Source organism: Cebidichthys violaceus, unplaced genomic scaffold, assembly GCF_023349555.1.
Source record: "Cebidichthys violaceus isolate CVI_PGR_0920_01 unplaced genomic scaffold, fCebVio1.0.p SCAF_4, whole genome shotgun sequence".
NCBI classification, from domain to species: domain Eukaryota; kingdom Metazoa; phylum Chordata; class Actinopteri; order Perciformes; family Stichaeidae; genus Cebidichthys; species Cebidichthys violaceus.
Genome location: NW_027176594.1, coordinates 1,098,100 through 1,123,189, shown reverse-complemented (window position 1 = coordinate 1,123,189; position 25,090 = coordinate 1,098,100). Strand labels below are relative to the sequence as shown.

Here is a 25,090-nt window from a genome sequence, read left to right as displayed (position 1 = left end):
CTCCAGTGAGAGCAACAGTTGGTGCATGTTGTAACGCCGTCGCTTTTGTAGTCCTATCCTTTTCATACAACTGGTGTCTTCTTCTTGTGACGGTGCGTCTTCAGGGAGGCTCGTACGTGTCGTCATTCGTTGCGATCCTAAGAACGTTCCTCAGACCGACATCTTCCACAATACTAATCGACCTGAAGTTTGTAGCTATCCACTTCTCTGTGGCATTTGTTAGCTTGTCTTGCGTTTGTTTATCTATACTTCTCCCGAAGACTTCCTCCACTGTTGCCAGTGAGCAAAAAAAAACTGCGTTAAAGCGCGTTAATTAATTAATGCGTTAACTTTCCCAGCCCTAATTAATTGTTTAGGTTTTGTCGTTTTACAGGTTTGAGTGCATTTTCTTAGGAAAAGTCTCAACGTTCCTTATTTTCTGACATGTTTTATCAAGCGGTGAGAAGTGCTGAGAAGTGCCAAAAGCTGCAGTTCCTCAAATGGTCACTTGAGGGCTGGCTTTAGGCAACAACGCGACTTAATTAGGGTTAGGAAAATATTCTCATCCTTCTCATCGTTTGCGCTCTATTTACATCCTCCTTCATGATTATTTTCCGTAGGTTCAGCTACAGATGCTGACTGAGACCAGCCTGGTTAGCATGCTAATGTTCGCTAATTAGCAGTAAACACAAAGACACATTGTATGCAGCTTTCTGGAAACCGATTGTTTTGAACTCTCCTATTAAATATATAACAGCTGACCTGGTTTTTAAAGCGACGGCGCACACAAACCACTGTCCCAGCAGCAGAGCTGGGGTGAACCTCTCTGGGGTAAAGAAGGGTTTCAGGGTGTGACGTCAGCACTGATGCCATGAGTCCAGCTGGGTAACAGCTGGGTCTCTGCACACGGAGCCTGCAGCGCCCGAACACACAGTGGACTGTCATGGACGAGCGTATTTCATTGTTTAAGACCACAACACCTTTAAGCTGCTTTACATGTGTCTGTTGTATGACTCTGACCAAACCGAACGAAGACGTAGACACACAAAGGTGTAGCGCTCAGGGTTTCTGCTGTTCTCCCGCTATTTGACCTGGACTCCGGGACGGTCACATGTCGTCTGGTCCCACGCCGCTTCCTGAGTCGCCTCCTCACGTCCGACCCGCGTCTGAGAGGAGACGTTAAGACGGATCAGACGTGTGGACGTGTTAGTCGGTCACAAGTAACCACTCAGTCCATGTCCCATTTCCCAGGAGGCTTTGGGGCCCTTGGATACCCGCTGACCTGACAGAAGAGTTGGCTCTTATTGTAAGATGCTCAATTCACACACACAAGCATTTTCCATTCAAGCTTTAAAAAAAAAATACATTGAAAAGGAAAAATATGAAGAAAAATAAATGAAAATGTCCTATAAACATAATGACAATACATCACCTTAAATATATATTCAAGTAAAATGGTCATAATACAGTAATTACCAACTAAAATTACTTCTCACTTGATGTATTACCTCAGTAAACAATGTAAACACGAGTTTTCTTCAATACAGCATGATGTTCATTTGGTAAATTATGGTCCATTTAGATTAAAATAGACCATAAAGCAGAGTGTGCTTTAGGGCGGGGCTTACTGTGATTGACAGGTATACAGGCGTCTCTGCGTCCCTCCTCCTCAGTCCAAATATGGTCACTTCTGTCCACTGGTTGCAAAAAAAACAAGATGGCGAAACGGAAGTCCACAAACCAGTGGGTCCACTTGTTGTGTTATACAGTCTGTGGTTATGATGCACAGAAAGGGAGCAGCAGGGATCCAACCTTCTTATGGACTGAAGGGATAAAAAGACGTAAGAGGATCAAAATCAAAGCGTGGTTTTTACTGTTCTGTCCTCCGTCATCGGTCGGTGTTTCCTCTGCTCCCTCCAGGCTCAGATTGCCTTCCTGCAGGGGGAGAGGAGAGGTCAGGAGAACCTGAAGAAAGACCTGGTGAGACGGATCAAGATGCTGGAGTACGCCCTCAAACAGGAGAGGTGAGTGCGCGCACACACACACACACACGCACACACACACGCACACACACACACACACATGCTTACTAACTTAGTAACTTAGTAAGATCAGTTCAGAAATGTGCTTCATTATGTCAAAAGACACAAGGATACGCTTCAAGGATACTCCCTGTTGAAGACCTCTGATCTAAAGTGTGAATCTAAAGGAATTAGAGCGACTCTGATTTACAAATACGATCAGTGTGAGAATTGATCCCTCCACCTCAAAGAGCAGCTTATCCTCTTATGGAATTATTGGTAATAAATCACATAATCTGGCGTCGGAGTTTCACACAGTTTGGCAGCGTTTGATCGGCAGGTCTGGACGCTGTTTACTGAAGCGTTTGGAAGAGGGGTGTTGTGGGAAAAGTTCATTAACTTCATTAAAGACGTGGCGGGACACTGAGACTCTCTTGGTTTAGTGTTCTCAGCACTTTAAAGGACCACTGTGGTGCTTTTTACTCATCAGTTAATCAACTACAAATTGGTAAATAGTTTTCTGAATTTTTTCAACTTTTTAAATATTTTTTTCTCTTCCTGTCAGCCGATGGTTTCAGTTCATTTCTATCATAGATCAACTTTAATTTTTAACATTCAGTCCACTTTAAGTTATTGGAAAAAAAAAAAAAAAAGATCAAATCATTTGTATTTGCAGTAATCAGTAAACATCTGGAAAAAGTGACCACATGTCACAAATGATTCTCTTTTATTGAAGAATGCAATTAAATATAGATAATCCAATACGTTTATTGTGGAAATGAAGAATAACAATGTTGTAATATCTAAATGAAGCCAGTGAGGCCTGCTCAGACATTGTGATAACCACTCTGTCTCCCTCAGGGCCAAATACCACAAGACAAAATACGGGACAGAACTGAACCAGGGAGAGATCATACCTCCAAGTTATGACTCAGGTAAGACAAAGCTCTGTCCTCTGTCTGTTAGTGATGCTCTGCTGACATGTTCCCCAACATCCAAGTGACAGCTCCCACAGGGGGGTCCTGTCATCTGAACCTGGGTCAGAGACACTTGGTGGGTCCTCCGCCACGCGGGCTCACCCAACCTGCAGGGTAAAGACCCCGATCGGGCCGTGTGACCTGGGCCTTAGGGGTCTGGTGCCGGTGAACACAGAGACCGTGGCTTCATCAACTGTCTCTATGGGTGTGAGTCCACGTGTCTCTGTGGCGAGGAAGAAGCTGCAGCTGGTGCAGGAGGTCAAGCACTCACAGAAAGATACAGATGGGGAACCTTCAACACCAGCACTGTAACCGAACTCCTGTACCGGGCTTGACTGGGATACTCCCACCCCGGACGGTCACCTCTACATGACTGCATCTCACTGTTTGACAAAACTATCTTAACTCAAGGTCCACTTACTAGCTCATTGCGGAGCTTTCAGCTGTATCGCGTGGTCTAACAAAAACGTCAAGAATGAACCACGTTTAGACCAAAAGAAAGTAGGTTTTGTGTGGAAGAAGCCAGCTGAGGTGGTTCAGATCAGGATGCCTCTTGGACGCCTCCCTGTGGACTTATTCTGGTCGCGTCTAATGGGAAGAAAAAAACAAAACAACAACCCTCCTCCTGTGCCAGAGCAGAAACTCGCTCTGGGGAACGTTGTGCATCCCATCTGGGGACCCGGCAGGAGGAGCAGGAGGCTGTGGCTGGGGAGAAGGACGTCTGGATGAATGAATGGATAGAAACGCGTTGGTTAATTCTCTCTCACTCACACAGATGAGGGGAATGACAGTGAGGCTCCCAGTCCTCCGAACAGCAGCCATCAGCTCAGCTGGAAACAAGGACGCCAGCTGCTCAGACAGTGAGTTTACACACGCATGAACACACACACACACACACACACACACACACTAATTTAGACTTCCACTGTGTCATGGGACAGCTGACTCTGTGTGTGTGTGTGTGTGTGTGTGTGTGTGTGTGTGTGTGTGTGTGTGTGTCTCAGAGTCGGTCTTCTCAATGGAGATTAACACTTTTAATGGGTCAGTTTTGGAGCCGACGGTGTTGAGATCTTATACTTGAAATGTGAAAATACACCATCACAATCAAAAGTCCTGCATTCAAAACATTACTTCAGTAAAATGTGTACAATGTACGCAAAGTATGAGAAGTGAAAGTACTCGTAGTGGTTGGATTATTGTTATACTCCATAACGTAACGTTTTAACTGTACATGTACTGTTTTAGGAAGACGTACTCCGATATTTTACTTCAATAAAAGTAGTAATCCCACAGTGTAGAAACACTCTGTCCTGCATTGAACAAGTATTGGCATCAAAATGTGCTTAAGGTACTCATTCTGCACAACGGTCCATGATGAAAAATATATATTTAACATTATTGAATTGTAAATATAGATGCGTTTAATGTTGCAGCTGGTGAAGTCACTATCCTGCTGTGTATCTTCACCTGTAATAATACATTTGACATTTGTTGGTTGGCTAAAATAAGTCAATATCAGTTAAAGTGAATGATATCTTTAGAATGCTTCCTTGCCACCAGACGGTCTTCTCCGAAGGGAAACGGACACCAAGATCTGTTGAAGCAGCCATCGCTTCAGTATCAGTAGTATAAACAAAGCAGAGACGCGTCAATCCATCGTCTGCCAATCGAAACTCCACACTCGCCGAGTGATCGGATGATCGGTCGCGACTGAAGCTCTCGGTCTTCTTAGAAGTGATTTCTTATCTTTATGTCTTTGTAAAAATATTTTGGCTTCATTGGGAACCAAATGAAGCCAAAATATGGGAACCCAATGAACCTGTGTCACAACTTAGACAGAGTAGACTGAGAGCTTCTGTTTGGGAGTGTGTGTGTGTGTGTGTGTGTGTGTGTGTGTGTGTGTGTGTGTGTGTGTGTCAGTCAGCAGTGGCTGTGTGGGGACAGTGAATGGAGGATTGTGTGGAAGTGTTGAAGCCTCCTGCGATCGGAGAGGCTGGTACAGAGAGAGGGAGGCCGACCTTCTCTCTCTCTCTCTCTCTCTCTCTCTCTCTCTCTCTGTCTCTCTCTCTCTCTCTCTGTCTCTGTCTCTGTCTCTCTGTGTGTGTTAACAAACACACTCGATGCTTTTTAGAATTAAACCTCCGTCCACTGAGGATAAAACCTCTCGATAAGACGCTGCTCTCGGATCAGCCGGGTCCTGCTTCTCTTGGTGTCTCAGGGTGAAGTTACAGCGCAGAGGTTAGTTTGAACATCTGTTTGGACATCTGGATCCTTATTGGACATCGCGCCCACCTTAACGGGTAAACTTCAGTATTTTGTCATGTGAGACAAAACGGAGCTTTGACTTTGATTTGTCTCATGAAATAAAGTTAACATGCTAACATTTAGTTTTGTTGACCTCAAATAGTTCTTGCACTCAAATGAGCTTCTAATAAACTCACTTATTGTCGGTTGAACAAAACCATCATTTCTTTCTCTGTGTGCTTGTTGTCCAACACGGGGGACGGTCAGTGTGTCTTCGTTCCTGGACGTGCTGGCGTTGCCCTTTAAGGGCGCCGCTCCATTGATATAACCGTGGCGTTGTGTAGCTCAGCCGGTACGGCAAGGCACCGACGCTGCAGCAGGAAGAGACCTGAAGAGCAGAATGAAGAGGAGCGTTCAGGGGAAACGGGAACGTTCAGTAACGCAAATTCAGAGAACGCCAAACGTATTCTGCTCATATATGACTTATAGACTCTTATAGCGGGATCACTTCCTGTGTGGAGATTTCCCAACGCTTCATCAGAATGATTTGATTACGCTCTGCAGGGAGGACAGAAAACAGCTGGATTTTAACATAAACTGTGTAGGTTGGTTAAAACACATCGTAGTAAATCACAATACAATAAGTAGCAAATCATGTACAGTACAGACAACAATAACGGACGTGGTTCCGCTGTGAACGGTGTTTACAAATTGATTAACCCTCGATTGTTGCTTCTCTTCCCCCTGAGCCTCCTCTGACCCGTCTCTTTGTCTCTTTGTCTCTTGTCTCTTTGTCTCCGCTCTCAGGTACCTGCAGGAGGTCGGCTACACAGACACCATCCTGGATGTGAAGTCTCAGAGGGTGAGAGCGCTGCTCGGTCTGACCGGAGACTCGGGGGAGAAACCTTCGGAGAGGAACGCCGAGCCGATGGTCAACGGCACCGAACCGTCCTCCCTGAAGGACAGCGGCATGGTCAGGTATGAGACGAGACACCGTTTAGTTTGTCTCGTTTTGCTTCTTCTTTTTTTTTTTAAACCACCAGACTCACCTCCTCTCTTTCGCTCTCTCCATCCCAGCAAACCCGACATGTCGGACTCGGCCACCGTGTTGGAGGCCTTTAAGTTCATCGAGAGCGCCGCAGCGGAATTCAGCGACGAGGACGAGGACGAGGACAGCGAGGGAAGGGACAAGACCATCTTGGACATGGCTACAGTAAGACGTCGACACTCTCTTTGGCAAACTAATGCCGTGAAACCTATTTTACTTCAGTAAAAGTACTAATATACACTGTGGAAATACATTCAGAGCCCAACGTGAGTAAAAGTATTGAAGTATTATCAGCTAAATATACTTAAAGCGTGAAAAGTCAAAGTACTCACTGTGCCGTAAAATGTTCCCTGTCAGTGTTTTACTGTTATTTATGTTTCTGGAATAACATCACTGCTGCATTAATGTGTATGTCGTATTTTTGCTGTCAGGCAAATGCAGTAAAAAGAACAATATTTCCCTCTGAGATGTAGTGGAGAAGTATAAAGCAGCACATATTTGTACCTCAGTTCAGAACGTATTGCATTGTTATTGTCACAGTTATGATACAGGTTTATGTTAGCATATGTGTGATATAGTCAACCATAAGAGTGTTTTATGGCTCCGTCATTCCACCTGATGAAAACAGGCTTACTCACATTCTTGGATCTGATTCAAGCAGCAGAAAGGAGACGGCGGTAACCTGCGATGTCATTTCCCGTCTGAAGAGTTCTCAGTAGTCTTCCTCGTTTTCCTAAACATTCCACCAGATGGTGAGGAAGAAACAGTCGTCCACCCCGTCCTCCACGACCTCGGACCTCAGCGACGACCCCGACACGGAGGAGGCTCTGAAGGGTTTCGATTTCTTGGCGAGTCCGGACGAGCTGGACGGGTCGCCGGAGTCCAGGAGCGGGGAGGACAGCGGAGACTGGGGTGAGACGAGGGGGGGACGAGGGCGGGGGGGACACGCGTCAATGTGGGCTTTTCAATCATACGTGTGACGGTTTTAAAACCAAACGAGCGCAGGCTTCTGTGATCGGTTGGAAATTGAATCCAGAGGACATGTAAACATGGGCGCCGCCTCTTTGATCATCTGAATTTGACTAAAGACGGAGTTTGGAGACGTCCTGAAGTAGCGTGGGATCCTGGATTCACCACCACTGAACTCGTCTTCTCCCAGTTAAGATTCCTCCGGTGTTCATCGTCACAATACAAACGATTAAAACCGGTGAAAACAGAGTTCGCTCAGCTCGTTTCTCTGATAAATTGAGATCCAGACGTCCGATAACTTAAAATCCTTCATTAAAACATGAAGTTAAGAACATCCAAGGTCTCAAAAGTGTATCGTGAAAATGTACAGCGCTGACGCGGCACAAAAGAGGACGTGACATGTGACCAAATGAAACGGGCCGTTTTAAAAATGAAGGATTTCTCCAACATGGTTGGAAACATTTGGGGTCATTTAAGTACGCAACTCAACAAAACACATGACCTGTGTCTCGTTGGTTTGAGACATTTTAATGCGGACATATAATACCTTTTTAAATACACACACTCATGTCTTCTATTTAAGCGTGAAGTTGGACAAACAGCCGTATGAACCTGAAGTCTTCTGAGATGGAGTAGAATCATTAAACGAGTGAATCTAATCAAAACCTCTCATTTTAGAAGGAATGGGTTTGTGAGCCGCAGCACAAGGCCGACGCGTTTCCTCTTAACACTATATGTATAAATACGACTCTCTTTTTCAAAATAAAGGTCCCAGCTGGCGACCCGGCAGCCCCCGCACTTTACTCAACAATCCTCCATTTTCTACTGTTTCCTAGCAACCGCCTTCAGTGGCGTTCGGCCCGACGACAAAGAAGCATCCCCACGCATGTCGGTGATTCAAACACTTCGCCGTCCAGATAGTTGTAAAGGAGTGCTGACTCAGCGCAGCGGGCCTCACCACGCACTCGGGCCGAGGAGAACCATCTTCGTAGCTTTCCTCTGAGCAAAAAAAAAAAAAAAAAAAATGGTCGTAAATTTAAAACCGTCCATGAAAGACACGATCGTTTTGGTGAAATGTTATTTCTTCCCTGTTCATTCTTTTTTTTTATTTACTCGTTATATCTCACCCTGTTCTGTCTCGTGTCCGTTTGTTCCCACATTCAACTCTGTGTTTCATATTTGTTTGTTTGACACCAGGAGAGACTTGTGTTGGTGTTCCTCTCGTTTCTCTCTGTTGTTAATGTGCGGAGCCTCAGCAGAGTCTAACAGTATTCACGACGTCTACATGTTTATTAACGGCGTCCGTCCCACATTGCTCATTTTATGGTATTTATATACTAATACAAAAGACACAATACCATTTTTTTTTTTTTAAAGGCTGAAAGTTAATATTGGGTCTTTTTTTGTAGTTTTGGCCTTCAGTTAGCTGCAATGGGATTGATTGGAAGTAAAAATCAAGATGAGCATTCATGTTTTAACTGGAGTCAGGAAGTGGTTAGCCTAGCTTAGCATAAAGACTGGCAGCAGGGGGAAACAGCTAGCCTGCGTCAGTCCAAAATTAAAAAAAACACGCCTACCATCACCTCTAAAGCTCACTTTGGACTTGATTTGGACGAACCCAGGCTAGCTGTTTCCCCCTGCTGCCAGTCTTTATGCTAAGCTAGGCTAACCACGTCCTGACTCTGTGCATAACGCACAAACATAACATTGAACTTATGAATAAGCTTTTTTTTTTTTTTAAAGCTATGGTTGGTAATATTCTTCAAAAACATTTTTTGTTGTGTTTGTTGAAATTCTCATCACATCCTGACAGCAGCAAATATTCTGACAATGTCTTCTGTGTCCGTTCATAATGATAACTTTGGGGGAGGGGCTTCAGAGGGAGGCCTGAAGGGACGGACTGTTGGAGACTTTGAAGCCACTTTCTTGCTAGATTTGGTGACTTTTGGAGCTAGTTGCTGCTTCTTCCTGGGTTTTTAGGTTGCAAAACTCTAGTTTCTCAACATTACCAACCCTAGCTTTAAGTATCCAATTAAAGCAATATTACTATTGTCTAAATTTGCATTTTCCACTTCCAAACCAGAGGTTTACGTCACAACTGAAAGACTTTATGGCCAAAACTACAAAAGACCCAGAAACAGGTTGTGGAAAAAAAAGAGAAGATTTCCCTCCTCATCCCATCTGCCTCAGTAGGTTTGTCAAAGTCAAGCTGGATGTGTCGTAGTGCATACAGACACTTATAACAGGTTTCTACCCCACCTTCCTCCTCCTCCTCCTCCTCCTCTTCCTCCTCCTCCTGCTGGCCTGTAGACAAGGAAGAGTCTCCTCTGGGTGAAGTGGCCTGGGACGTGGACCAGGAACTGATAGCCCAGCTCAAGGAGCGGTACAGGAAGGAACGCAAGGGCAAGAAGGGGGTAAAGAGTAAGTCCTGTACCGGGCCTGCAGCTCATCCTCCCTCCTCATCCTGTTATTTTTACTTTTTTTTTTAATTCCTTTTGAATCACTTTGTTTTTCTCTTTTCTCTCCTCTCAGTCTGACAAATATCGTATTCAGCATTTTCAGCTTCAGATGTTTATCAGTATCTAGAAAGACAAGCCAATCAGTTCACATTTAGTCACAATGAACTTGTGTTCACGGTTGTGCAGTCAATTCACTTCTGATCTTATTTTCTGACCGACACACCAGACAATCTTTTGGCAGCCAAAAGAATCAATCCACCCTTATTCATAAACACTTAAACACAGCGGCACATTTATTCCGCCTCGCCAACACTAACGACCCTTAAAGTCTCACCTGTTCACAGCTATGAATCGGCCTCTGATCTCACTCTGCTTTGTCTCAGTGTCCCTCAGAGGTTTGAAGGTGTTCAGTGTTACAGTGAGCCAATGTGGACGTCTCTCTATTGTCCCCGCGTCTGTGTCTCTGTGTCCTCTGCCTCCTTTTTTTGTTTTGTCTCCTCAGAGAAAAGCTCTGGTCTTGTTACTTTACACCATCACATTCAGTCTAGTCTCCTCCTCTGATTCTTAGTGGAGCATTAGAGTTTAAATCCATTTATCAGCGCCAGAGAGATCCGTCATCCTTAATTGGCTTTTCTCTAATTGGATTATGCCGTTGACATAATGGCACGGTCGTGCAGTTTTCTGATATTGATGAATTGTGATGATATTTGGTGACGACATGAGTGCGTCTCTAAACATTCCTGTGTGTTTCTTCACTGTCTGCAGTTCACCGGACAGCAGCCGGTACATTTCATCTGCGTTTCTTCTTCTTCTTCTTATTATTATTTCTGTGTTTACTGTCACCTCTGTTCGATCCTGCTCAGAGCTGCTGCTGCTGCTGCTGCTGCATCATCTTCTGCTTTATTTACATCCTTCATGCTGATTTAATTCTCTTTTGGGACAATATGAACTTATTTTGCCTCCATTGTGCTGATGACTCTTTTTTTTTTTCCCATCTCTCTCCTTTTCTTTACATTGTTCCTCTGCCTTTTTCCTGACTCTGCATTTCTGTTTCCTCTTCTGATTCTTGTCTCCTTCTTCTTTTCCCACTGTCCCTCCTCCTTCCTCCTTCCTCCTCCTTCCTCCTCCTCCTCCTCCAGGACCAAACCGGTCTCGGCTCCAGGACATGCTGGCTAACCTGCGGGAGGCTGAGGAGCCCTCCCTGCAGACGGCGGTAACGCCCCCCTCCCGCCCCAGTGTGCCCAGACTCAACGAGCAAGAAGTGGGGCGCCCTGAAGACGGTAACCCGCCCTCCTCCTCCTGCTTTCACTTCTGGTTCCGTGAACCACCTTGTGTTTTCTGCACCGACTTACCGTTATTAGTTAGTTATTAATAGCGTCATTCATGAAGGCCTTTCTGATCCCAGCTGCCTGTTTTGTCTCCGTAGAGGCGATGACGTTCCTGCCGTCGTCTGGGAAGTCGTTCATTCTGGGCCGAGTGGACGAGGCGGTTTCTAACGAGCTGGGACTGGGAGAACTGGCCGGACTGACGGTGGCCAACGAGGCCGACAGCCTGGCGTACGACGTGAGTGAAACAGACCGGCCGTCTGACTCTTTACAGAGGATGAGAAGCGAAAAACAAACAACCACAAAAAAAACTTCTTTAGCAGCCAGACGGTTTCACAACCGAACTCCAGCCGTCAGGCCTCCAAAACTAATACAAAATGGTAAATCTCACTAAAAAGCTACATGCCAAAAGAAAAAAACATGTTATTTTCATTTCAGCTATTCCATTTTATTTTCATCATTTTATTATTATTATTATTATTCCCATTTTAAGAAAGACTTGGAAAAACACTTTTTTTGAAGTTTAAAGAGACTTCCTCGAGTCTTGTCGTCCATGTAATGAAACAAAACTTCACATTTTTACACTAATTAAAACGCATCAGTGAGCTTTAGAAACGCTGGTTGGTGGAATTTGTTACTTTCGGACCAGAAGCAGAACCAGAACCAGGCTACCTGTTGCCCTCTGTTTCCAGTCTTTATGCTAAGCTAAGCTAACCAGCTGCGGACACATTCATCAACGCGTGTTTCCCAAAATGTTGAACTAGTCCTTTAAGCTTTCAACACGTTTTTCATTTGAATCTTTTCAATTCACTTTGTGAGGACTTCACATTGTATTGACATAGTTTGTTGACATTCCTGATCTCCTCTCACTGCCTTAGAGACCTCTGAGTGTGTAGAGTCGTGTCATTCTGCTTTCAAAGGCTTCAAACCAGCATCATCACCTGGATTCTGCCCCTCAGATCACCAACAACACAGACGCCCTGAGGAAAACCTGGAACCCGAAGTTCACCCTGCGGAGCCACTTTGATTCGGTCCGGAGTCTGGCCTTCCACCCGGTGGAGCCCGTCCTGGTCACCGCCTCCGAGGATCACACCCTCAAACTGTGGAACCTCCAGAAGACGGCGCCCGCCAAGAAGTGAGTGTGAAATGTATTTAATTCATTCTGTAAACACTGTAAATACTTCATTTACCTCATCTGAACGAGAGACAGGCCTTTGTTTCTGTTTTTATAATCATATATCTGATCGTGTTTTAGTGTTTTCTCTTAATACAAACTCTGCTCTGCGTTGATAATCCTCCAGATGTGCTGCTTTAGACGTGGAGCCCATCTATACGTTCAGAGCTCACAGGTGAGATCCCATACTCCTTATCACACAGCTTTGTTTTGAGTATTAAACATATTCTGATATCTTACTCTACTTCACTCTTACTTCATAGAAAACAGCTCAATTTACAGGCCAGAGGTTGAGCTCAGCACCGGAACATTCACGTAACATTCGAGTTTAAGATACATTTTGGGTGGATTCCATGAAAAAAAAGTTAAATAAAATATGAGGAAAATACCAAAAATCTAGAATTCTGATTTACTATCAGAATAAATTCAAGAGTAATCCTAAAAGTCAAGTCATAATATTCACTTTTAATCCTTAAAAGTCTTAAAAAATGTTTTTAATGCAAACAGCACTCGTACATATTATCACTGGTATGAAACGTTAAAGTAAAAGATGCCCCCCCCCCCCCCCTCTTGTAGCGGTGCTGTGCTGTGCGTCACCATGAGCTCGAGTGGTGAGCAGTGCTTCAGTGGGGGGGTGGACGGTACCATCCAGAGCTGGAACACCCCCAACCCCAACATCGACCCCTACGACTCGTATGGTACGTCCCAGCAATCGTTTAGGACGGCTGTAGCAGGAAGCGTATTCTCGACGCCTCAACATTTTGATTTGTTTTTTTTTGTTTTTTTTCCCGCAGAGCCCTCTGTCCTGCGGGGGGCGCTGTGCGGTCACACCGACTCGGTGTGGGGCGTGGTCTACAGCTCGGCCCACCAGCGCCTCCTCTCCTGCTCGGCGGACGGGACGGTCCGGCTGTGGAACGCCGCCGACACCTCGCCGTCTCTCGCCGTTTTCAACGAGAGAGGAGGTGAGAGACGCAGTAGGTTTGAGAGGGGGCGCACATTCACGGCCCCCAGTGGGTGAACCATGGTGACTTCCTGCGGTCGAAATGCTAACCTTGATCCGTGTTCGTGTCAGAGCTCGGCGTGCCGACGTCGGTGGACCTGGTGAGCAGCGAGTCGTCTCACATGGTGACGTCCTTCACCACCGGCCACATCGGACTCTTCAACATGGAGACGCAGCAGCTCGTCCTCAAGCTGGAGTCCGCCGGACCGCCAGGTAACTCAACCGACCAATCGCACGGGTCCAAACCAGGCGACCTCCACGAAAAGTTGGTTTGATCTCTTTGATCGGATCAGCGCTGCTCCATCTGAGGCCTCAAGGTTGCACATACGTATATATGATATATAATGTAATATAACTTTACTTTTACAGGTATGAACTGAAACCTCTCCTGCAGCGGGTTCCCTTGATGCTTTAGCTGTCTGTGTTTCCTGCAGTGGCCATGAGAGGAGAGCGTCTCTTACAGATTGTCGGTATTGAAATGCTAATGTTGTCCTTCTCACGTCCGCCTCCACACAGAAGCTCCGTGCAAGATCAATAAAGTGCTGAGTCACCCCACGCTGCCAATCACCATCACAGCTCAGGAGGACCGGCACATCCAGTTCTTCGATAATAACACAGGTAACATTACATCACCATCATCACCACCACCATCATCATCATCGCCACCGCCAGCTGCTGCTGCTGCTGCTGCAGAGGAGGCTCCAACACGCCAACCACTTTTTTTACACGTCGAGTCCTGTTGACTTTGTCGCGAAATAATCCCGGTCGGCTCGTGAATGCCGTCGTGCGATCGTCTGCTGAGGCTCAGCAGGAGGTGCAGTATGTCGGGTCGTGAGAGAATCACCCTGATGACATCACCGTGACGTCATCAGGGTTACCTCAGCTTTGAGCTTGCGGACCGTAAAGAAACGTAACGCTGCGCTACAAATTCAAGGTGGGAAGGGTTTTCTGTGTGTGTGTGTGTGTGTGTGTGTGTGTGTGTGTGTGTGTGTGTGTGTGTGGGCGTTCATCAGGCAGGGAGGCGCTAGTAAAAAGGTTGCTACTGAGTTGCATTGTGGGAAATGTGGGAATTAATTTTTATATTAATGCTGTGTTGAAATCCTTTTATCGTTTTGGTACGGCTCAATGGAAAGCGGCTCATTGTGATTCACCGTGTTCTATGTTTTCTCTTCATATAAATCTGTATCAAAGTGACATTTTTCTTCTTCTTCTTCTGTTCTGAATTGAAGGTAAACTGATCCACTCGATGGTCGCTCACCTGGACTCGGTCACGTGTCTCGCTGTGGATCCAAACGGACTTTACCTCATGTCTGGAAGTGAGTACTCCGTCACACGCTGTCTGACAACCTACACAAATATGATATTTAATATATATTCAGATTGAAACGCCGGTCTCCACCAGTGCCGGGAAACAGTTACTCTCTTAGCAAGATGAGAAGATCGGTATCAGTTAAGTGTGTATTAGTTCACTAAATCCACAGTTTGGCACATTTTCTGTATGCAGAAGATATCATTGTTGTTGATTTTCAAAAATGTAAACATTTAATTGGTGGCAAATGTGAATTAGTAAAAATAATCTGTGAAGTGTGAGAAAACAGAGAAAAAAAAAAATTATTTTACAGATTTTTCTCGATGCAGATCACATGATCAAAGCCCCCCAAAATGTACCCTTTTTTTCTCTTTTCACATTGAATATAATGTGAAGACACACACACACACACACACACACACACACACACACATCGCAATAGCGTGCTGCAGGAATGAGTCCTCCCTCGTCTCGACCCTGACCCTGATCTACACCGTCCTCCCTCCTCATTGTGTCTCTCTGTCTCTCTCTCTCTCTCTTTGTCTCTCTCTGTCTCTCTCTCTCTCTCTTTGTCTCTCTCTGTCTCTCTCTCTCTCTCTCTCTCTCTCTCTCTCTCTCTCTGTGTCTCTCTCTCTCTCTCTCTGTCTCTCTCTGTCTCTGTCTCTCTCTCTCTCTGTGTCGCTCTCTCTCTCTCTCTCTCTGTCTCTCTCTGTCTCTGTCTCTCTCTCTCTCTGTGTCGCTCTCTCTCTCTCTCTCTGTCTCTCTCTGTCTCTGTCTCTCTCTGTCTCTGTCTCTCTCTGTCTCTGTGTCTCTCTCTCTCGCTCTCTCTCTCTGTCTCTGTCTCTCTCTCTGTCTCTCTCTGTCTCTGTGTGTCTCTCTCTCTCTCTCTGTCTCTCTCTCTCTCTGTCTCTGTCTCTCTCTGTCTCTGTGTCTCTCTCTCTCTCTCTCTCTCTCTCTCTCTCTCTCTGTCTCTCTCTCTCTCTCTGTCTCTGTCTCTCTCTGTCTCTGTGTCTCTCTCTCTCTCTCTCTGTCTCTGTCTCTCTCTGTCTCTGTGTCTCTCTCTCTCTCTCTCTCTCTGTCTCTGTCTCTCTCTGTCTCTGTGTCTCTCTCTCTCTCTCTCTCTGTCTCTGTCTCTCTCTGTCTCTGTGTCTCTCTCTCTCTCTCTCTCTCTCTCTCTCTCTCTCTCTCTCTCTCCTCCCTCCCAGGTCACGACTGCTCGATCCGTCTGTGGAACATGGAGAGCAAGACGTGCATCCAGGAGTTCACCGCTCACCGCAAGAAGTCGGAGGAGTCGATCCACGACGTGGCGTTCCACCCCACCAAGTGCTACATCGGCAGCGCCGGGGCCGACGCGCTCGCCAAGGTCTTCGTATGACCTGAAACGACGGCGGGCGGAGCGTCAACGAGAAGTGAGAGGGCGGAGTCCGTCTCCACCTCTGAGGATGAGGAAGCAGAAAACTGAAGGTGACTGTTTACGTGGACTGCTCCTTTTTAAGATTTGTCAAATATCCCCCCCCCCCCCCCCCCCCCTTCGGACTTAGGCTGGCCCGGGTCCCGAAACAAACAAACCTCTGGATGAGACGACGAATGAATACAGGAAGTGGCAAAAAAAATAAATCTAAATAAACAGGAACTCTCGGTACATTTTAGTAAAGCTGGAATTATTTTGTATTTAACTTAGAAACTCTCCGCCATCACTGACCCCAAACACTCCAGTAAAAACAGCCGGTGTCTGTTGATGTCGCGTCGAAACATTGTTCGTGATTAATGTGCCTTTTTTCTTCACTACATGAATTATTTTAGGTGTTGAGGAAAATGTATTTTGTTCATGAGAAGATCGACTTTTTTGAAAAGTAACGACCCAATTTAAAAAAAACTAAAACAAGAGAAGACTAAATCCCCTCATTTCACTCTAGATGAGATCCCACTCTGCACAAGAATTGTTGCTTAATTTGGTGTAATTTAAATTTTCTCCCGTTTTAAGTTGTTGCCTGCAGCCTGAGGAAGACTTTGTCACATCAGAGAAGATGTGTCACTCCGTTCATATAGATGGAGCAACAACACTCACAGACAATTAGCTGGAGTTTCATTTTTTATGCTTTTATTTTCCGCACAGTCAGCTGTGGTTCGCCATCGGTGTCGCAGTTGTGACGGCAAATCAATGGATTTTGGCAGCAGCAGTGAGAAATGTTAAGAGATTATTTTTAAAGGATTTAAAGGAGCAGTGTGTAGGATATAGAGGCCTCTAGTGGCGAGGTTGCAGATTGCAATCAACTGAACACCCGGCCGCTCAGCCTCTCTAGAAAACGCTCTAGAGCCAGTGTTTGGTTTGTCCGTTCTGAGCTTCTGTAGAAACATGGCGCTGATGGATCTGAAGAGCTCATTCTCAGCTGATTCAATGATTCTTAGTATCGTGTGATTTACACACTAATGAAAAACATATATTTTACTCCATTTCTGTCAGTGGAACCCTTGGAATCCTACACACTGGCCCTTTAAGAGCTGCTGCTGAGGGGCAGAAAAAAAGGAATCGGATTGTTTGTCAAACTTCCTGTCTGAATAATTCGACGACGCTGCGCTGCAGCTCTTTGGTGTCGTGTTTAAAGTCGACACGGGGTCATTTGTGTCCTCCACGTTCCCACCTGAGCACCAAAACACGCACAGACACCCTTTTCTTTTACATTTAACCCCATACTGACGGAGAACATAGCCTGTCGTTTTGAAATGAACGCCTTCGGAGTGTTTGAACAGAGCTGTGACATGTAGTTAATGATAACTAATATACTGTACCGAGCCTCCACATCTGCTGTCATGTGACACTTTGATGGTTTCTAGATCGAATCAAGAGCTTCTCTCCAAAGTGGGAAAAAAAACAACGACAAATGAATCTGGATTAACAGAAATATTTCAGGTTTTAATTCTTGGCCAAATATTTAGGATTTGAATCTGTTCTGATTCATCAGTTGTGACGTTGTGGTGGCGAGGCTCCATTTGAAAACCTGCTGCTTTTTTTATTATTGTGTATTTATAATTGAAGATTTGTGACAAACTGCAGCGAGAGGAGAGAGGGGAAAAAAAAGCTGCAGTGAAGCTTTTCTGTTTTACTTTGATCACATAAAGTATTTATTAATTACTCAACGACGCCAAATTAAAGCCAAAAGATTGAACCGAGACAACGAGACGCTTCCTACTAAGCCTGACAGTTGTTGTTGCTAACGCTAATTAGCTCATTTTGTTGTGAAATAACGGTAGTGCAACACTTTTAGTAACGGCTGTTTAGTTCCCAAACGGCACACAAGTTCCCCTCAACGCTTTACACGCTGACTGCCTGGAGATATTGTACTTTGTGTAATTATTATTATTATTATTACATTATTTGGAGCGATTACTAGTTTTTTAAACGACTCTTTGTGTTTGGTGACAGACTTTTTTTTTTTTTTTTTTTTTAAAGACGTGTTCTGTTTTACTTGAAAAGTGAAGTTTGTTCCTTTGGGGTTTCTGCTGGTGTTGTAAGAAGTACATTTACATAACTTTACCTCTTAGCACTACATAACACTTTGTTTTTGCTTTTTACCAAATTATCATCTCAAGAGACGCAGCCGTGTTCGTGGGATGGAGGGAAACTTCTGGGGAGTTTTGTTGTTGCTCTTCTTTTTAACGTAAAATGATACGGTGTGTAAAAAAAAAAAAAAAAAAAAAAAAAAAAAGGGGGGGTTTAGACAGATATGTGTACAGTTTTTAAGTATTACAGCAGATCTATTTATAAATGTGGTGTAATTTAAGGGACATTTTAACCGCAGAGTGAGGAAGTCTTCTAGTCGAGCCGAATGATGGAACTTGATTTATGCGACGCGTAAACACACAGCGGTCCTGTGAAATGACGTAGAACAGGCGTGGAGTCTGGTTGTTTTGGTGAACCGTTCCTTTAAAAACAACTGTTTTAATGCGACGACAGAGTTTGTCATTTATTTTAACTTTGATTCTGGCTCTTTTTTTGAAACGTCTGCATCCGAATCCAGACGAAAAACAACCAGAGAATCTCCCCACAGCAAAATACACAAGAGCCATGTTTATCATGTTTATTCAGTCCGACAAATTTGGAAAAGTTAGATCAACCAATCGGAGAGACTCGGGCACATCACCCATAACTCTGCTTACATCCATGTGTATTTTTGCAGAACATTAATATTTATGATATTTGAACATGTACAGAGGAACAAAACAGAGATAAAAAAAAAAGATACAACTGTCTCCTTGTGGACGTACTAAACCTTTGAGCCAACAGCAAATGTTCTTCATTTACACTCGATTCAGAACATTTGCTGACTCAGCTTCAGTACTCTGGATCTCTGCAGGCCTCAAAAAGAACAGTACAACTGGAATCATTTGAGAGCGAGTTGAACATCACTTATCCTGTGACCAAAGGGTTTGTGTGGCTCCTTTTTTTTTTTTTAAAGGGTCAAAGTTTGGGAAGCCGCTGATTTAAAGTGACGGGAAGCAGAATCCCATCGGGACCGTGCCGCAGGTGACAGAAACAGATCTGTGATGATTTTGAATGGAGTCTGGTTGTTTGTTGTTAATCCCACGACACAGTTACAACACTCCTGTCTGCCAGTGAATGAAAGCAAAGCCTAGATAAGATAAAGTAAAGGTGGGGTTTTTTTTTGCTCCATATTTTGGTTTATTTCCGTACTCGAATAATCCGTCAAGAGCTGAACCAGAATCAGAATAAACCTCAATAACACCAGACTCTATTCACACCCGTCTACTTTATTTCACTCTCAGAGCAATAGAGCCGGTGTGTTTTCCATTCATTTAATCTTGATTTACCATTCTACACCGATTACGGTCACCCGCACTACGTAAGCAGTAACACTAGTCAGTAGTGACGTAGGCAGCTGAACTCTTGTCAGATTTATATTTTGTTGTTTTCAGTGGCCAAAGGCAGAGCTGAACCTTCGGACTGAATACAAGCTGTTCAGTTTGCCTGTAAATGATTGTTGTCCTTAAATGTGTACAGTGAAACTATTAAAGAGAGATTATAGATGCTAATCTGGCTGTACATAAAGTACATACAGGTGTTGTTTCCTCTTTTTTTTTTTTCATTGTTGTTGGGTTTTTTTTTCAAAATGGGAGAGTGATTTATCAGTAACAACAATAAAGAAATATGTTGTATATCATGATGTTTGTTTAGTTTTTTTTTTTTGTTTTTTTTACAGCCTCATGTTGAAACAACTGGAAGCTGCTCACAACAAATGTGTCTTTAAGTGCATAAGTAAAGCAATGAAACATTTTGCTTTATGAAGGCATCTCACCTAAGATAATGAAGGAAAAAACACTCAAATTAATTATGGAAGACATTTGAATAACATAGAGGCAAAAGTAGAAAGTAAACCAATAATTAAATGTACTGACAATTAAATAAACCTCAGACAAACGTGAGGAGAAAAAGGTCAAAATACATAAAACTAAAGTATTTTTACTTCAAGTCTGAAATAAATGGAATCATACTGATCAACACTTTGTGTTATACTTTCTTATTCTTTTGGTTTTATATTGGCAAAATATACAGTATGAGTCATTTTTACATCAAACATGCATATAACTTCATCAATAACACATTTTACTTTGCAAAAATTAAATGCAAATTATACTGTAAAGGTGTAAAAGAATAAATAAAAGAACACAAAATAAAATAAATAATCAGTACAGAAGAAAATGAAATACAGAATATATTTGAATGACTTTTATAATAGGTATTATAGAGTTATGAACAGGGGACGCGCACCAGTTATTTTTAGTAACAACTGTCATTGTAACTTCCGGCCACCAGGTGGCAGCGCTGTGCCGTCAATGAGTTGACTCTGCCGTAAACAGTAACAGAAGAAGCTGGCTAGCTACTGTAAACAAAGCTGAGCCGCTAGTCTGTCAAACAACTCACAACCTGCGTGATGTGGAGAGGAGATATGACCATAAATACGTCCACATAACAGTAAAGTAAGTGAGATGCTGAGTTATTCGTCAAATAGTTGAACGCTGGCGGAGAAATTAACTCGGAAAAAATGGCCTTTTAGTTAGTCAGCTAACTAACTAGCATGAACATGCTAAAGTTACGACTAGAAAGACACATCCGGGGTCTTGGACGTTTACAAGCTAACTATGTATTTTATATTACATTATTTAGACTGTATATTATATATATAGTCGGGATTGATTGGTGTAACGCTAAGCTGCTGGTGTAAAGGACTTGGGTGTGTGGCTAGCTTGGTTAACGTTGAGTTAGCTCAACAACATCGTAAAATCCAGACTTTTCAGCAAAGTTTCGCGGCTCTTTTCAGCGTCTGAATATGAATCACTTTTCTCGGCAGTGCTCTCCAGACTCTGCCGGGCCCCGGAGCTGCCATGACCCGGCCTGCAGTCTGACTGGAAGATAATGGCTGCAGAGCTGTTTCCCACCAAGAAGCTGGTCCCCTCCGCCTCAGCGAGCAGCACCTCGTCCACCTCCTCCTCCTCCATCCAGCAGCACCAGCAGCAGAACCTCACCAACAACAACAGGACCACCGCCGCACAGGGCTGCTGCAGCTGGCAGGGCCTGTTCCCGACCATCCGAGAGAGGTCGGTCTGAACCCGCTCTGCTCCAAGTAGTGATGGAGGCTGACAGGTCACCAGGAGAGGAGAGGCCATGTTGTCAGCTGGTTCAGGACGGTACAGAACCAGGTTCTGTGCGTTCTGAATATCTGTCTGTTATTAGGCCTTTGTGTGTTCCCCAAAATATGCCGCTTTTGTTACTTTTAACTTTTTTTCAACAAGACCTTGAGTACCATGCACTATGAGTTACAAAGATTCTTTTGTTTTCATGTCGTAAGATGAAATGTTGGTGAATTTTGTGTCCTCGTAGGAATTCAGTCATGTTCAACAATGAGATGATGGCAGACGTTCACTTCGTGGTGGGGCCGCCTGGCGGGACGCAGCGAGTACCGGGACACAAGGTAGAACCCGGCGCTCGCCTCTCCAACCGTCTGAAATATCTGACAGAAATGTGAATTTTGCAAGTACTAGTCCAATGTTAAAGGCCCGAATGAGTGAGTCAGATTTGTACATGTTATAAGAGGAGATCGTGTCTCTTATGTCGTCCGCGTTCTTCCTCTGCTCCGTCAGTACGTCCTGGCCGTCGGCAGCTCCGTGTTCCACGCCATGTTTTATGGAGAGCTGGCGGAGGACCAGGAAGAGATCCGGATCCCCGACGTGGAGCCTCCTTCGTTCCTGGCCATGCTGAAGTAAGTCAACCTCTGATTCACTCAGTGTTCCTGGACAGCGGTGGTGCCGTGTGGGCGTGTCTTCTTGTTCTGCGCCATGAAATGATGCTAAATGTAAGTGTGTGACGTCGCGTTGATCCCTTCCTCTGCCTCCTCAGGTACATCTACTGCGATGAGATCGACCTGTGCGCCGACACCGTGCTCGCCACCCTCTACGCCGCCAAAAAGTACATCGTGCCTCACCTGGCCCGGGCCTGCGTCAACTTCCTGGAGACCAGCCTGAGCGCCAAGAACGCCTGCGTGCTGCTGTCTCAGAGCTGCCTGTTCGAGGAGCCCGACCTGACGCAGCGCTGCTGGGAGGTGATCGACGCCCAGGCCGAGCTCGCGCTGCGCTCCGAGGGCTTCTGCGACATCGACACCCAGACGCTGGAGAGCATCCTGCGGCGGGAGACCCTCAACGCCAAAGAGATGGTGGTGTTCGAGGCGGCGCTGAACTGGGCCGAGGCCGAGTGTCAACGGCAAGACCTGACGCCGACCATCGAGAACAAGCGTCTGATGCTGGGCAAGGCCATCTACCTGATCCGCATCCCCACGATGGTCCTGGAGGACTTCGCCAACGGGGCGGCGCAGTCCGGCGTGCTCACGCTCAACGAGACCAACGACATTTTCCTGTGGTACACCGCCGCCAACAAGCCCGAACTGCTGTTCTGCACCAAGCCCCGTAAAGGCCTGGCGCCGCAGCGCTGCCACCGCTTCCAGTCCTGCGCCTACCGGAGCAACCAGTGGCGGTACCGAGGCCGCTGCGACAGCATCCAGTTCGCCGTGGACAAGCGCGTCTTCATCGCCGGCTTCGGCCTGTACGGCTCCAGCTGCGGTTCGGCCGAGTACAGCGCCAAGATCGAGCTGAAGCGCCAGGGCGTGTCGATGGCCCAGAGGCACATCAAGTACTTCTCGGACGGCTCCAGCAGCACTTTCCCCGTGTCGTTCGACTACCCGGTGCAGATCGAGCCCGACACCTTCTACACCGCCAGCGTGGTGCTGGACGGCAACGAGCTCAGCTACTTCGGCCAGGAGGGCATGACGGAGGTGCAGTGCGGGAAAGTGACCTTCCAGTTCCAGTGCTCCTCGGACAGCACCAACGGCACCGGGGTGCAAGGGGGCCAGATCCCCGAACTTATCTTCTACGCCTGAGCCGGGCAGGAGGGAGGACTTTCACTTTTGAAAAGTGCGGAGACGAGGGGGACTCCTGAATCTGCTGCTGAGCCTCGGAGACGGGACGGCGCTTTGGTTGGAACATGAAGGCGCTGCTGAAGAAGTCTGACACCTCGCATTCCTTCACACCTCTGTTGTTGTTTTGTTTTTGTTTACAGCAGCTGTTGTTGAGTTCGGGTCATTGCTGTTTCACTTTGGTAACGCAGGAGTTACAAACAAACAAACAAACAAACATGGGAGAATTTATTGAGAAATTGGATTAAAACGCCCGGACAGGACAGTGAATTAAATACCTGACAAATCAAAGTACTTCATCGTAGTTTTTATCATGTAAAAAAACTCTAATATTGGCACAAAGCGGTCCTGATCGATGTCCTAAAACACCCGGAGGTGTTAGTAACTATTTTACTATGTTAGCACCAGTAACTATTTAGTATTGGTTGATCTAACTTCATGTCAGGAGGCGGGGCTGAACCTGACACATTAACGCTAAACCCCCAATCTGTACACATATCTCTGAATAACATCTGTACTGTTTTCACTATCAGATTCATTGATTAATCCATTTTAATTCATATTAATCATTTAGATCCCGGAGTCTAAAACTCTGAGACATATTTATACTGTTTAGTCGACTAAACATTTGAGCACAATCCTGTTCCTCAGAGCATTTTAACTCACGCAGCAAATGAAACACAGAACCCAGCAGCTCTGAAGGGTTCGGGTTTGAGTGTTTACAGTCTGCCATCGTCTCCACGATACAAAACAGGTTTCCGGCTTCTTGCCTTAGAGACGATGCGTTCAGTTTTATGAATCACAGAGACGTTAATTAAAACGTTTAAATGTTGCTCATTCAATTTCAGTTTAAAGATCTGGAACCATTCCTGAAGGACTTTTTAAAAGATGAAGCACTCCTTTACTGTTTGAACAGGAGTTTACTGTTGGTTGTTTTTGGTACTTAAAGGTTCTCTTCACGACACTCGGAGCATCAGAATAGCAGCAAACAGCTGTTCTTTGTAGAGATACAGTGGATAGAGCTGACAGCGCCGTCCCGACCTGCGCTTCCCTTCAGTAAAACACCGTGTTCTCTGTCAGCGCTGCTGCCGCCGTTAGCGCCGTTAGCGCCGTTAGCGCCATGTTTGAGAGCCGTGTGGAGGCGATAGCTATGCTCTGAATTTCGTGTTGAAAACCTTTAAAGCTGAATCATACCTCTTTATATTTGTACTATGACAGCTGATCACACTCCTGACTTCTTGTCTACACTACTTCAGACATACTGCGACCTTCCTCCGGTGCTCTGTACTGTCTTCTTCTCTTATGAATTTAAAGGATTTTACCCATAACTACACTTTCTGTTTGTGTTGTATTCCTCAGACATCATTCCTACAGATCGTCAACAACTTCTATGCTTTTATTTTGAAAAACATGACATGTTTGTACTGCATCCTGACTTTGTGTTTCATTCATGTTGCAGTCGTGTAAATATATATTTCTGTGTTTGTGTCCTGACGCACTTCTTCTTCATCTGCTCTCTTTGGAAACGGAGAGAAACCAGTTTTATATGATTCTATATTGAAGAAACATATTTTTGGATGTTTTTGTTTCCTGTTATCTGACTCCAACCAGAATGTGCAGTGAGCTGGTGGCCTTATGAATGTGTTGTTGTGACAAATTTGGAAATAAAAAGGTTGAGATGTAAAACGTGGTTTTGTTCTGTTCATCCTGCATCCATGCAGAGGTGAAAATATCTCAAGTACTAAAGTACAAATATGAGGTACTCTTACTTTACCGGAGTATTTTCTTTTCAAGCTACTTTCTACTTCTACTCCACAGTACATTTTTCTGATTATACTTACATACTTTTACTTAAATAACATAATCAATGCAGGACGTTTACATGTAACAGAGTATGTTTACAGTGTGGTATTATTGGTGTTATCGAAGTATTACTAATGTTACATCAATACTTTTACTCTTTAGACTTTAAGCATATTTTGATACTTATACTTTTTGTACATTTACTCTACTTCAGTAAACATGTTGAATGCAGAACTTGTAACCGTGTATTTCTACACTGCAGTACTACGGTGTATTTCTTCGTAGTATTACTAATGTTC

General features: G+C 44.9%; 2 protein-coding genes across 2 annotated transcripts in view; both read left to right on the top strand.

Annotated features, from left to right (window-relative positions):
- strn (striatin, calmodulin binding protein) overlaps positions 1-19,685 on the top strand; it is a 35,222-nt gene extending 15,537 nt beyond the window's left edge. Inside the window, exons 2-18 of the mRNA XM_068726543.1 lie at positions 1,900-2,003; positions 2,862-2,935; positions 3,753-3,837; positions 6,029-6,199; positions 6,299-6,434; positions 7,019-7,181; positions 9,549-9,659; positions 10,837-10,977; positions 11,124-11,260; positions 11,982-12,157; positions 12,324-12,371; positions 12,773-12,894; positions 12,991-13,158; positions 13,269-13,409; positions 13,713-13,814; positions 14,426-14,512; positions 15,711-19,685. Coding sequence (XP_068582644.1) covers positions 1,900-2,003; positions 2,862-2,935; positions 3,753-3,837; positions 6,029-6,199; positions 6,299-6,434; positions 7,019-7,181; positions 9,549-9,659; positions 10,837-10,977; positions 11,124-11,260; positions 11,982-12,157; positions 12,324-12,371; positions 12,773-12,894; positions 12,991-13,158; positions 13,269-13,409; positions 13,713-13,814; positions 14,426-14,512; positions 15,711-15,880 — 2,136 coding nt within the window. The 3' untranslated portion in view covers positions 15,881-19,685. The remainder of the gene's footprint in view (positions 1-1,899; positions 2,004-2,861; positions 2,936-3,752; positions 3,838-6,028; positions 6,200-6,298; positions 6,435-7,018; positions 7,182-9,548; positions 9,660-10,836; positions 10,978-11,123; positions 11,261-11,981; positions 12,158-12,323; positions 12,372-12,772; positions 12,895-12,990; positions 13,159-13,268; positions 13,410-13,712; positions 13,815-14,425; positions 14,513-15,710) is intronic.
- A 715-nt stretch (positions 19,686-20,400) lies between these two features.
- Positions 20,401-24,674, top strand: btbd3a (BTB (POZ) domain containing 3a). Its single transcript, XM_068726554.1, has 5 exons — positions 20,401-20,502; positions 20,874-21,120; positions 21,404-21,494; positions 21,664-21,782; positions 21,920-24,674. Exons 2-5 carry the CDS (start codon positions 20,939-20,941, stop codon positions 22,950-22,952), a joined length of 1,425 nt encoding a protein of 474 aa, XP_068582655.1. The 5' UTR covers positions 20,401-20,502; positions 20,874-20,938; the 3' UTR covers positions 22,953-24,674.
- The last annotated feature ends 416 nt before the right edge of the window (positions 24,675-25,090 follow it).